This window comes from Trachurus japonicus, chromosome 18, assembly GCF_045865225.1.
Source record: "Trachurus japonicus isolate A0001 chromosome 18, Traja_1.0".
Lineage (NCBI taxonomy): Eukaryota > Metazoa > Chordata > Actinopteri > Carangiformes > Carangidae > Trachurus > Trachurus japonicus.
The window spans coordinates 6,608,968-6,620,883 of NC_140924.1; the positions used below are offsets into that span (position 1 = coordinate 6,608,968).

The window sequence follows — 11,916 nt, forward strand, 5'->3', positions numbered from 1 at the left end:
AAACCTGTGGAAAAACTGGGTCAGTGTGCGTGCTACATAATTGATTTTTCTTTTTTTGAAGATAAAAATTTAATGAGCCTGAAATCTGAAGATTAAAAAGGAGCAAAAATGCTGGTAAGAGTCCACACATGTCCCACTAATGTCAAGTCCTCCTCCTCGCCTGTTGGATTTGACATTAGTGGGACATGTGTGTGTTGAGTATTTATTCCCATGATGCCGATTGCTAAGTGAACCGTTGCATCTTCCACCCCCCACTGGCTGTATCCTCTGGTCAACCCCATGCAGAGGAATTTTAAATATGGATGAATGAGCAGGAAGAAAGAAATGTCTGGGGCGTGGACTCCCGGCTCTCTCTCTCTCAAAACACACAGTTGATCCTTTAAAAAAACACAGTTTTATGTCACCGATCTGTCATTGAAAGAGTTCGGTCATTAACATGGGAGGTATAGGAACGAACCATGGCGACAAAACCAAAGCAGTAGCGGTCTACGGCATTTCTCTAAACCGGATGAAGTCATGTTTGTGTCTGGACGTAAACAAACACGGTCTGATACATACGATAAATATGGAAAAAGTACAGTTTCATGGCAAGTTCAGTTCCTGATTGCAGATTCTGGGAAGTATGAACAAGAATAGTCCGATACATGTACATGTCCCATTAAAGCTGAAACTCATCAAGTTTACCTGAAAAATTGCCAATTTTTCTACCAAAATACTCTTGAGAATCACTTTAAAGCCAATATTTTAATGAATTAAACCACTTAAAGACAGTTAAAAACAAATAATTCAATTGATAAATTGAGAAAATAAGCCCTTTAATCATTAAAAGGAAAAGGCTTGGGAAAAATGATCTATAAAATGCCAATACTTTGCTGTAATGGTGGAAGTCTGGAAGAGTATCATTATATTGTAAAGAAATTGGTATTTTTGGTGAAATGGTGTCAGCTTTTGGTGATTATCCATTTTAGCCATTTTAAATTGACTGAGTTAGCTACATAAACACTGTGTAAAATATCATAATAACTGTGGTTAGAGCTTCAACAATTAATAGTTTCTTAAAACTAGAAATGTAAACATGGACGAAGCAACACTGTTTTTTCTTCCTTCCTCTTCTTACGTTTTACCAATTTCTTTTTTCAATTAATTAAAAACAAACAATATAATGATACTGTTCCACCATTACAACAAAGTATTGGCATTTTTTTTTTCCTATGCCAAAAACAGTGTTGCTTCGTCCATTTTACATTTCTAGTTTTAAGAAACTATTAGCCTAATTGTTGAAGCTCTAACCACAGTATTATTATTAATATATTTCACACAGTGTTTATATAGCCTAACACAGTCAATTAGCCATTTTATCAAAAACATATAGTTAAATTGACTGATTATGGTCATTATTGATTAATCTGAGGGTTATTTTGTTGATTAATTAATTGATTGATTGATTGATTGATTGATTGATTGATTGATTGATTGATTGATTGATTGGTTAATCAATAAAACGTAAGAAGAGGAAGGAAGAAAAAACAGTGTTGCTTTGTCCATGTTTACAGTTTTAGCTATGAGAAACTATTGTTGAAGCTCTAACCACAGCATTAATATTATATTTTACACAGTGTTACACAGTCAATTTAACTGTATGTTTTTGATAAAATGGCTAATATAATATATAATAATAATATAACAATAATACTGTGGTTAGAGCTTCAACAGTAGTTTCTTCCTAGCTAAAACTGTAAACATGGACGAAGCAACACTGTTTTTTCTTCCTTCCTCTTCTTACGTTTTATTGATTAACCAATGAATCAATCAATTAATCAATCAACAAAATAACCCTCAGATTAATCAATAATGACAATAATCAATCGACGAGCCCCGTGAATCCCTCAGTAAACACCTTAGGACTCACCTGTACCGGAGGATTAATCCGCTGTCACTGTCACAACTTCATCATCATGCTAAGAAGAAGGGGAATAAAATCCGTTGCCATGTCCATGTTGCCATGGTTTCCCGGCTCCTTGGTGACGGAGGATCGGTCGGTGCTCTCAGTCCGGTACCGGGAACCGAAGAAACGCTGAGTCTGGCCCATGTGTGTGTGTGTGTGTGTGTGTGTGTGTGGGGTTGTAGTTGTTGTTGTGTGTGTAGAAGCGTGTGTGTGTATGTGTGTGTATGGTCCACCCAACCGCCGCCCCGCGCGCACAGCACAGCACACTGACTCCAGTCCTCTCGGTGTGCAGCTGCTGCCGCGTGCTGCTGCTGACGTAAGAGCCGCGTGACGTGATGTGGAGATGATGATCATCATCATCATGGCGGACGGGTTTTTGATACTAATTAATTAATAATTCAAGTTTTTGTTTTGTTTTGTTTTTTGACACACACAACATTCACGCCACCCAAGGGAAATACACAACTGGTTTAACAGTATACGTCTATAATAAAAAATATAATTTCTCAGGAAAAACGGCCCATATTTACGTAACAACGTAATTTTGATTGATTTGATTTATTCGTCCATTCCATAAAACATAAACATATACAAACAAGTCAAAATTTCATGATCAATGTGGGCGAAAGGGCGAAGGCAGGAGCAAAGCTTATTAATGCCTGGCCCTACCCTACTTACAGGAAGAAAAATTACAATAACAAAACAAAACAAAATTTGTAGGAAGATTATACTCGAAGAGTAGAGTAAGTAAAGTGAACATGTATCAAAACAAAACAAGCAGAACCATCATTTAGTAATAATTAACTTACTTTATCCTAGTAGTGTTCAATATGTATTCAATACATTGATTTTAAATTGGGTAATAGTTGTACATGATTTTAATTCATTGTCAAGGCTATTCCATAATTTTAATCCGATAACAGAAATGCATTTGGCTTTAGTATTTGTCCTTGCTTTTGGTTTGTTTAAAATGCAGGTCCATTTCAACAGTTTGATAATATTTAACTTGGTTTATTTTAGAAATACAGTGCGTCGCCAATTTCTTTTGGAAAAAATTGTCGCAAACAAATCAAGATAAGGTGGAAATGCATAACAGAAAATGGGAAAAACGTATGCTTGAGTAATAAGTAGTTAATTTAATTTTAGTAGTTTTACTTCTTCACTTCACTTTTTGTTTTAGTTTATTAGTAGTCACAGAAATGGTGACATTTGCCTCAGGAGTGAAAACTTACTTGTGACCCCTGTGGTGGTGAAAGGCAGAATATTTGTAGTTCTGGCTGTTATCCACTGAAGGGCGCCAAAAGCCTGTAGAGGAAAGTGAAGCCCATGTCAAACATAATCATCTCTTCATAACAAGCCTGGTGAACAGTATGTTCTTCCTCTGAGCCATTGTCTCCTAAAACTACTACAACACATTAATCCGATAAAAACGACACGAAGCAGCTCAAGATTTTGAATCTTTTAATCTCGATTTACACCTTAAGTGGAGCCAAAGGGTCAGAGCTCAGAGCCACAGACAGAGCCAAACTGTTTCCTATGTACATCGAGAGCTAGAGGTGACAATAATAATAGTAATGGCATTAATGGCTGTAATGACAGTAATGACTGGTGACAGTGACAGTAAAAATAGTGACAGCAGTGATAGTATGACAGTAATAATAGTGATGACAGTAACAATAGTGATAGTAGTGAGCTAAATCTGGTGCAACCATCTCTTCTGCAAAGGATTAATGTAATTGCACACTGTCCCTTGTTAAACTAATAAACTAAACTCGTGATAGTAGTGATAGTGGTGATAGTAGTGATAATGGTTATAGTGGTGATAGTAGCAATAGTGGTGATAGTAGTGATAGTGGTGATAGTGGTGATAGTAGCAATAGTGGTGATAGTAGTGATAGTGGTTATAGTGGTGATAGTAGCAATAGTCGTGATAGTAGTGACAGTGATGATAGTAGTGATAGTGGTTATAGTGGTGATAGTAGTGATAGTGGTGATAGTAGTGATAGTAGTGATAATGGTTATAGTGGTGATAGTAGCAATAGTGGTGATAGTCGTGATAGTAGTGACAGTGATGATAGTAGTGATAGTAGCAATAGTGGTGATAGTAGTGATAGTGGTGATAGTGGTGATAGTAGCAATAGTGGTGATAGTAGTGATAATGGTTATAGTGGTGATAGTAGCAATAGTGGTGATAGTAGTGATAGTAGTGATAATGGTTATAGTGGTGATAGTAGCAATAGTGGTGATAGTAGTGATAGTAGTGATAATGGTTATAGTGGTGATAGTAGCAATAGTGGTGATAGTAGTGATAGTGGTGATAATGGTTATAGTGGTGATAGTAGCAATAGTGGTGATAGTAGTGATAGTGGTGATAATGGTTATAGTGGTGATAGTAGCAATAGTGGTGATAGTAGTGATAGTGGTGATAATGGTTATAGTGGTGATAGTAGCAATAGTGGTGATAGTAGGGATAGTAGTGATAATGGTTATAGTGGTGATAGTAGCAATAGTGGTGATAGTAGTGATAGTAGTGATAATGGTTATAGTGGTGATAGTAGCAATAGTGGTGATAGTAGTGATAGTGGTGATAATGGTTATAGTGGTGATAGTAGCAATAGTGGTGATAGTAGTGATAGTGGTTATAGTGGTGATAGTAGCAATAGTGGTGATAGTAGTGATAGTGGTGATAGTAGTGATAGTAGCAATTAGTGATAGTAGTGATAGTGGTGATAGTAGCAATAGTCGTGGTAGTAGTGATAATAGCAATAGTAGTGATAGTGGTGATAGTAGTGATAGTAGCAATAGTAGTGATAGTAGCAATTAGTGATAGTAGTGATTGTGGTGATAGTAGCAATAGTAGTGAGTGTGGTGATAGTAGTGATAGTAGCAATAGTAGTGATAGTGGTGATAGTAGCAATAGTGGTTACAGTGGTGATAGTAGTGATAGTAACAATAATGGTGACAGTAGCAATAGTCGTGAAAGTAGCAATAGTAGTGATAGTGGTGATAGTAGCAATAGTCCGACTATTGCTATCACTACTATCACGACTATTATAGTCGTGATAGTAGCAGTAGTCGTGATAGTGGTGACAGTAGCAATAGTAGTGACAGTGGTGATAGTAGTGATGGCAATAACAGTAGTACAGTGACAGTGGTGATAGTGATGACATTGGTGACCGTGATAGTGATTGTGTTGATAGTGATAGTGATGATAGTATTGATAGTGATATTGTTGATAGTGATACTGTTGATAGTGATAGTGATGATAGTATTGATAATCACGGCTGCTGTGTTGTGATGGTTAAAGTCACCCAGAGCTGTTGGTCTGTCTGTCTGTCGTCACTGTGAAAATAATAAAAAAAAAAGATTTAAAAAAAAAACTGGATGAAACTCGAGTCTCTGGGGCTGCTGTTACCGTGGCAACGCAGCCTTCACAGTTCATAAAACTGGACAAACTGTTGAACTGACGGAGCTAATGGGACCATTTGTTGCCTGGCAACAGCAGCCTGTTGATGATGAATGGCACAGGAAGTGCAGAAAAGTCTGTGATGATGATGATGATGGAGGCTATATACAGAACGATGATGAAGACGAGGAGGACGACAACAGATACAGTCATTCAAACTGATTATTGATCGATAGTGGTGAGGATGAGGAGGATGAAGATGAAGTAGAAGGGGACTCTGATATTGTTTGTTCATGATGATGATGAAGATGTTGGAGTAAACATGACTTTCTGGCAATTGTTCCCTTCCTTCTTTCCTTCCTTCTTTCCTCAATCCTTTTTCCCTTCCTTTCTTCCTTCCCTTCGTCCTTCCTTCTTCTTCCTTCCTCTTTTGATCCAATTGACCTGATCTGTTCCCTATCCCTCCATCTTTCTTTCTTTTTCCTTTTCCCTTCCCTCTTTCCCTTCTTCCTTCCTTCTTCTTCCTTGAACTAATTTCTTTCTTCCATCTTTCTTTCCTTCCTTTTTCCACAATCCTTTCCCCTCCCTCCCTTCCTTTCTTTCTTCCTTTTCTTTCTTCCTTCTTCTTTTTTCCTCTTTTGACCCAATCTGTTCCCTCCCTCCCTCCTTCTATCTTTCCTTCCTTTTTCCCTTCCCTTCATCCTTACTTCTTTTCCTTCCTCTTTTGATCCAATTGACCTGATCTGTTCCCTATCCCTCCATCTTTCTTTCTTTTCCCCTTCCTTCTCTCCACAATCCTTTTTCCCTCCCTCCCTTCCTTCCTTTTCTTTCTTCCTTCTTTTTTTCCTCTTTTGACCCAATCTGTTCCCTCCCTCCTTCTATCTTTCTTTCCCTTCCTTCCCTTCTTCCTTCCTTGAACGAATCTGTTTCTTCCCTCAATCTTTCTTTCTTTCCTTCCTTTTTCCATTCCTTCTTTCCACAATCATTTTTCCCCTCCCTTCCTTCTTTTCTTTCTTCCTTATTCTTTTTTCCTCTTTTGACCCAATCTGTTCCCTCCCTCCTTCTATCTTTCCTTCATTCTTTCCTCCTATCTTTCCCTTTGTCCTTCCTTTCTTCCTTGACCCAGGAGGACAACAGGAGGGTCTCTGGCATCAAATTGACCCGATCTGTTCACTTCCTCCATCCTTCCTTCTTTCCTTCCTTTCTCCCTTCCTTCTTTCCTCAATCCTTTCCCTTCCTTTCTTCCTTCCCTTCGTCCTTACTTCTTCTTCCTTCCTCTTTTGATCCAATTGACCTGACCTGTTCCCTATCCCTCCATCTTTCTTTCCTTTTCCTTTTCCCTTCCCTCTTTTCCTTCTTCCTTCCTTCTTCTTCTTCCTTGAACTAATTTCTTTCTTCCATCTTTCTTTCCTTCCTTTTCCATTCCTTCTTTCTACAATCCTTTTTCCCTCCCTTCCTTCCCTACTTTCTTCCTTCTTTTCTTTTCTTTCTTCTTTTTTCCTCTTTTGACCCAATCTGTTCCCTCACTCCTTCTAGCTATCTTTCCTTCCTTTTCCCCTTCCTTCTTTCCTCCTATCTTTCCCTTTGTCCTTCCTTCCTTCCTTCCTTGACCCGTGCAGGAGGGTTAAGGTGATCCTTCACTTTTCCATTCCTTCTTTCCACAATCCTTTTCCCCTCCCTTCCTTCCTTGAATGAATCTCTTCCCTCCCTCCTTCTTTATTTCCTTCTTTTTCCCCCTCCCTTTCTTACTTTCTTCCTTCTTCTTTTTTTCCTCTTTTGACCCAATCTGTTCCCTCCCTCCTTCTATCTTCCCTTCCTTCCTTCTTTCACTTCTTCCTTCCTTCTTCTTCCTCGAACAAATCTGTTTCTTCCCTCAATCTTTCTTTCCTTCCTTTTTCCCTTCCTTCTTTCCACAATCCCTGTTCCCTCCCTCCTCCTATCTTTCCTTCTTTTTCCCCTTCCTTCTTTCCTCCGATCTTTCCCTTTGTCCTTCCTTTCTTCCTTGACCCAGGAGGGTTAAGGTGATCAAGAGGATGATGATGAAGAAGATGATCAAGGAGAACACCTTCCTTTCTTCCTTCTTTTCTTTTCTTTCTTCCTTCTTCTTTTTTCCTCTTTTGGCCCAATCTGTTCCCTCTCCCTCCATCTTTCTTTCCTTTTCCCTTCCTTCTTCTTCCTTGAACGAATCTGTTTCTTCCCTCCATCTTTCTTTCCTTCCTTTTTCCATTCCTTCTTTCCACAATTCCTTTTCCCTCCCTCCCTCCCTCCCTCCCTTACTTCTTCTTTTTTCCTCTTTTGACCCAATCTGTTCCCTCCCTCCTTTTTCCCTTCCTTCTTTCCTCCTATATTTCCCATTGTCCTTCCTTCCCTCCTTTCTCCTTTGACCCAGGAGGACAACAGGAGGGTTAAGGTGATAAAGAGGATGATGATGAAGAAGAGGATGATGAAGATGAAGATGAAGATGAGGAAGGAGAACTCGAGACTCTGTGGTTTTCTTTGTTTCATCAGTTATTTATTGACAGCAGCAGCCTCCATGCAGAACGAGGGAACGAGTTAAAACTTGCACAGCCATGTGTGCTACTGAGAGCTCAGCTCACACTGAGCAGGTGTGTGTTCGATGTTTCACACCTGGACGCCGCCGCCGAGCCGCCACCAACCGCCGCCACGCAGCTCCGACTCGTCAGAATGAAAATTATAGAACAAAGTTCATTCAGCGTCCGTTAAAGAGACGATTTATACAGTCAGTTTCATAGAAAAGTGACATCACATTAAATCTCTTGTCTCGTCTACAAATATACACTCTGGTTGTTGTAAAACGGCGGCACAAGAAGAGGTAGACAAACCCATCTAGAAAAATAGATTCATATTACAAACATAGAGCTCCTCAAGTTTTGTTCAAATATAATATATAATAATAATAATAATAATAATAATAATAATAAATAAAGCAAGTTTGACATAAAAATATCTGAGAGAAAACAGGAAAACGAAAGCACGACGACATTCTGACGTCAACATTCACAGAGTTTCTTCACTGTTCACATCCTCATGCAGAGAAGACGAAATTCATTATGTTACAGTGGAAACTTTCTGGACTGCTCCTTTAAAAAGAAAAGACCTCCTCAGTCCAGATCGGAGACCAGAAACATCCAGAGTCACGACAGCGAGAAGCGTTTTAATAAACAGCCAGTCAGAGTTCGAGCACCGTGAGGTAAAAACCCGCCGGTCCGGGAATCGAACCCGGACCGGACAGGAAGTCCTTCTTCTTCTCCTCCGTCTGGACCGTGACGTCCACGTGCGCCTTCAGAGCGGCCATCGCTCGGACCAAAGTCCTCCAACACCTGGAAACACCTGGAAACAGCTGCCAACTCTTCTTCACGAGCTTCAAAACGTCGCTGTGACGCTTCTTCCGGTTTAACGGCTCAATTCAAATCCATCCGCGTGCACGCCGGCCGCTGCCTGTTTACACGCCGGGCGCGTTCACGTTGAGGGCCAGGGAGTAGGCGGCCATCATCTGAGCGCGCAGCTGCTGCTTGACGTGCACGCGCCCGTGCCTCTTCCTCTCGTCGCTGCGCGCGAACCTCTTGCCGCACACGTCGCACGAGAAGGGCTTCTCCCCGGTGTGCGTGCGCGTGTGCGTGGTCAGGTGGTCGCTGCGGCTGAAGCTGCGCGCGCAGATGGTGCACGTGAAGGGCTTCTGGCCGGTGTGGATGCGCACGTGCCTGTTGAGCTCGTCGGAGCGCGAGAAGCGGCGCTCGCAGCCGTGCACGGAGCACGTGAACGGCTTCGCCTTCAGGCCGCTTTTGGCGGGAGCTCTGCGGCCGCCGCGTGACGCTTTAGCTGTAGCGGGGGTTCCGGCGGGCGCGTGTCCGTTGTTGATGTTGACTATCGGGAACGCGCCCTGCAGGAGCGAGGAGAGCAGGTGCGCGTCCAGGGTGGAGGGGAGCGGGGCCGCGGGCACGAGCTCCGTCTTGACTACCGGTCTGCTGATGACGTAGCCGCCGGTGTCTCCCCCCCCGGTGAGGCTCCGCAGCCACTCCTCCAGCCCCAGCGGCTCCTGCTTCACCTCCTCCTGCTTCACCTCCTCCTGCTTCACCTCCTCCTGCTTCACCTCCTGCTGCGCGGCCCCGGCGCCGCAGCTCAGCAGAGACTCGAGGAACTCGTTCACATCCACGACCTCCGGAGCGGACAGCGGCGGCAGCGAGGCGGCGCTGCCCGGGAACAGAGCCTCATTCCCGGCCACAGAGGAGGAGGACTGAGCGCAGCCGCTGGAGCTGCAGCAGCCGGAGGAGGAGGGGAACTCACTCTTCACCACCAGCAGAGGAGGAGGAGGAGGAGGAGGAGAGAGGGAGGATGCAGGGAGGCTCAGGTCCGGGGAGAAGAGAGAGGAGGAGGAGGAGGAGGAGGAGGAGGAGGAGGAGGAGGTGCAGGACTGTTGCTGCTCCATGTCGGTGCAGATCCCCACGATCTCCGTGATCATGTTGAGGATGGCGTCGGCGGTGCTGCTGAGCCCGCTGCTCGGCTCAGGGTTTAGGTTAGGCTGCTGCTGCTGCTGCTGCTGCTGCTGCTGCTGCTGCTGCTGCTGCTGCTGCTGCTCCGGGAAGAAGCCGCTGCCGCTGTAGCCCAGCGACGGGGAGAGCGAGTCCGAGGAGCAGTCGCTGAAGTCGGAGAAGAAATCTGAGTCGGAGGCGTCGGTTCCCGGAGAGAAAACTGTAGAGGAGGAGGAGGAGGAGGAGGAGGAGGAGGAGGAAGAGGAGGAGGAGGAGGTGTTATTGTCATTGCATAATGAAGCTCAGTGCAGCTGATCAACCCACACACAGAGAGAGCGAGAGAAGAAATCAATACCAAGTGAAGATGCACGAACTATCAGTAGCTGTAACACCACGATTCAGCCCATAATAAGGCTGCTGCTGCCCTGTAGCTATGGCAACAGATGGTGATAGTAGGATATTCCACCAAATCAATAATAAACCACAACACATCCTATAATCTATTTATTTAAGCTGTTGATTATTATTATTGATGATTATTGATTATTGAACACGCACCTTGGCAGAAAGGAGACCCCACGTCCGACTCGGTCCCGTCGCTGCTGATGGGGCTCGAGCCCACGCTGTCCACCCACGCGCTGCACGCGCCCTCAAACTCTGACATGAAGCTGTCGTCGCGCTCCAGAAGCATTGTTTAGTGTGTTTGTTTGTTTGTTTGATTGTGTGTTTGTTGTTGTTGTGTGTAAATCCAAAGTGGATCCTCGGTGTGTCTCGGTGTGTCGGGGATTCCCTCCGTGATCCGTGGATTAAATCCTTAGCTGTGCGCTCGCGCTGTGGATGCTGAGGATGCTGAGGCTCCTCCGTCCGCAGCCGCAGCTTTTATACTCTCCGTCGCCTAGGTAACTCCCGGCCGCCGCTGATTGGCCGGCGCCGGCCGGGAGGGATTCCCCCCGCCGCGCCGCTGCGCAGCTGCCCAAACATGGGCAACTTCCGGTCGGTGACGCGGGGTATCCCCACACCATATAAGGACAGGCGGGAAAACAGCGTAGAGAAGGAGAGAGAGAGAAGAGAGAGAGAGAAGGGGTTTCCTTCACTGCGGCAACGGAGAGATTATACAACCAGGAGGGAGGGAGAGATGGAGGGATGATGGAGGGATGGAGAGGTGTCTGAAAGAGAGATGATGGAGGGACGATGGAGAGGGAGGTGTAGAGGAATGGATGGAGAGATGGAAGGAGTAAAAAGAAAGGATGCAGGAAGTATCCCAGAGAGAGGGAAGAGGGATGCAGAAAAAAGATAAAAGGGGGTCAGAGAAGGATGGATGGAGGGATGATGGAGGGATAGACAGGTGTCTGAAAGAGAGATGATGGAGGGGTGATGGAGAGGGAGGTGTAGAGGAATGTATGGAGAGATGGAAAAAGAGGGGATGCAGGAAGTATAAGAGAGAGGGCTGCAGAGGGAAGAGGGATGAAAGGATGGATGGAGAGAGTCTGATGAAAAGATAAAATGGGGTCAGAGAAGGATGTACAGGAAAGGACTGAGAGATGGAGGGAGTAAAAAGAAGGGATGCAGGAAGTATCTGAGAGAGAGATGCAGAGGGAGGGATGGTGTCTGAAAGAGGGATGCAGAAAAAAGATAAAAGGGGGTCAGAGAAGGATGGATGGATGGAGAGGTGTCTGAAAGAGAGATGATGGAGAGGGAGGTGTAGAGGAATGGATGGAGAGATGGGAGGAGCAAAAAGAAGGGATGCAGGAAGTATCCGAGAGAGAGAGCTGCAGAGGGAAGGATGAAAGGATGCAGAGTGTCTGAGAGAGGGATGCAGATGGAGAGATGACAAGAAGAAGATGTAGAAGAATGGATGGAGGGATGGAGGAAGTATCTGAGAGAGGGATGAAGAAGGAAGGATGGGGGATGAAAGGATGCAGAGGGAAGGATGGAGGGAGTCGGGTGAAAAGATAGAGGGAGTCAGAGAGAGAGAGAGAGGTGTAGAGGAGTGGATGGAGGGATGAAAGGATGGAGGAAGTATCCGAGAGAGAGGGCTGCAGATGGAGGGATGAAAGGGAGTCAGAGAGAGAGGT

The 11,916-nt window shown here is 44.1% G+C and overlaps 1 protein-coding gene and 1 pseudogene across 1 annotated transcript; one reads left to right on the forward strand and one right to left on the reverse strand.

The window, feature by feature from the left end:
• The first annotated feature begins 1,988 nt into the window (after positions 1–1,988).
• LOC146968538 (uncharacterized) lies at positions 1,989–8,040 on the forward strand (annotated as a pseudogene).
• Positions 8,041–8,703: 663 nt separating this feature from the next.
• On the reverse strand, positions 8,704–10,563 carry LOC146968539 (uncharacterized). Its single transcript, XM_085758976.1, has 2 exons — positions 10,400–10,563; positions 8,704–10,061 (listed from the first exon to the last, which is right to left on the reverse strand). The coding sequence occupies exons 1-2, from the start codon at positions 10,530–10,532 to the stop codon at positions 8,815–8,817; spliced, it is 1,380 nt and encodes a 459-aa protein (XP_085615102.1). The 5' UTR covers positions 10,533–10,563; the 3' UTR covers positions 8,704–8,814.
• Positions 10,564–11,916: the final 1,353 nt, after the last annotated feature.

What these genes read in the sequence shown, in the direction of transcription:
- LOC146968539 (XM_085758976.1), bottom strand. Translation starts at nt 10,532, where the DNA reads ATGCTTCTGGAGCGCGACGACAGCTTCATGTCAGAGTTTGAGGGCGCG. An exon ending in GGGGTCTCCTTTCTGCCAAG is followed by an intron (nt 10,062 to 10,399) that starts GTGCGTGTTCAA and finishes CCTCCTCTACAG; the next exon opens with TTTTCTCTCCGGGAACCGAC.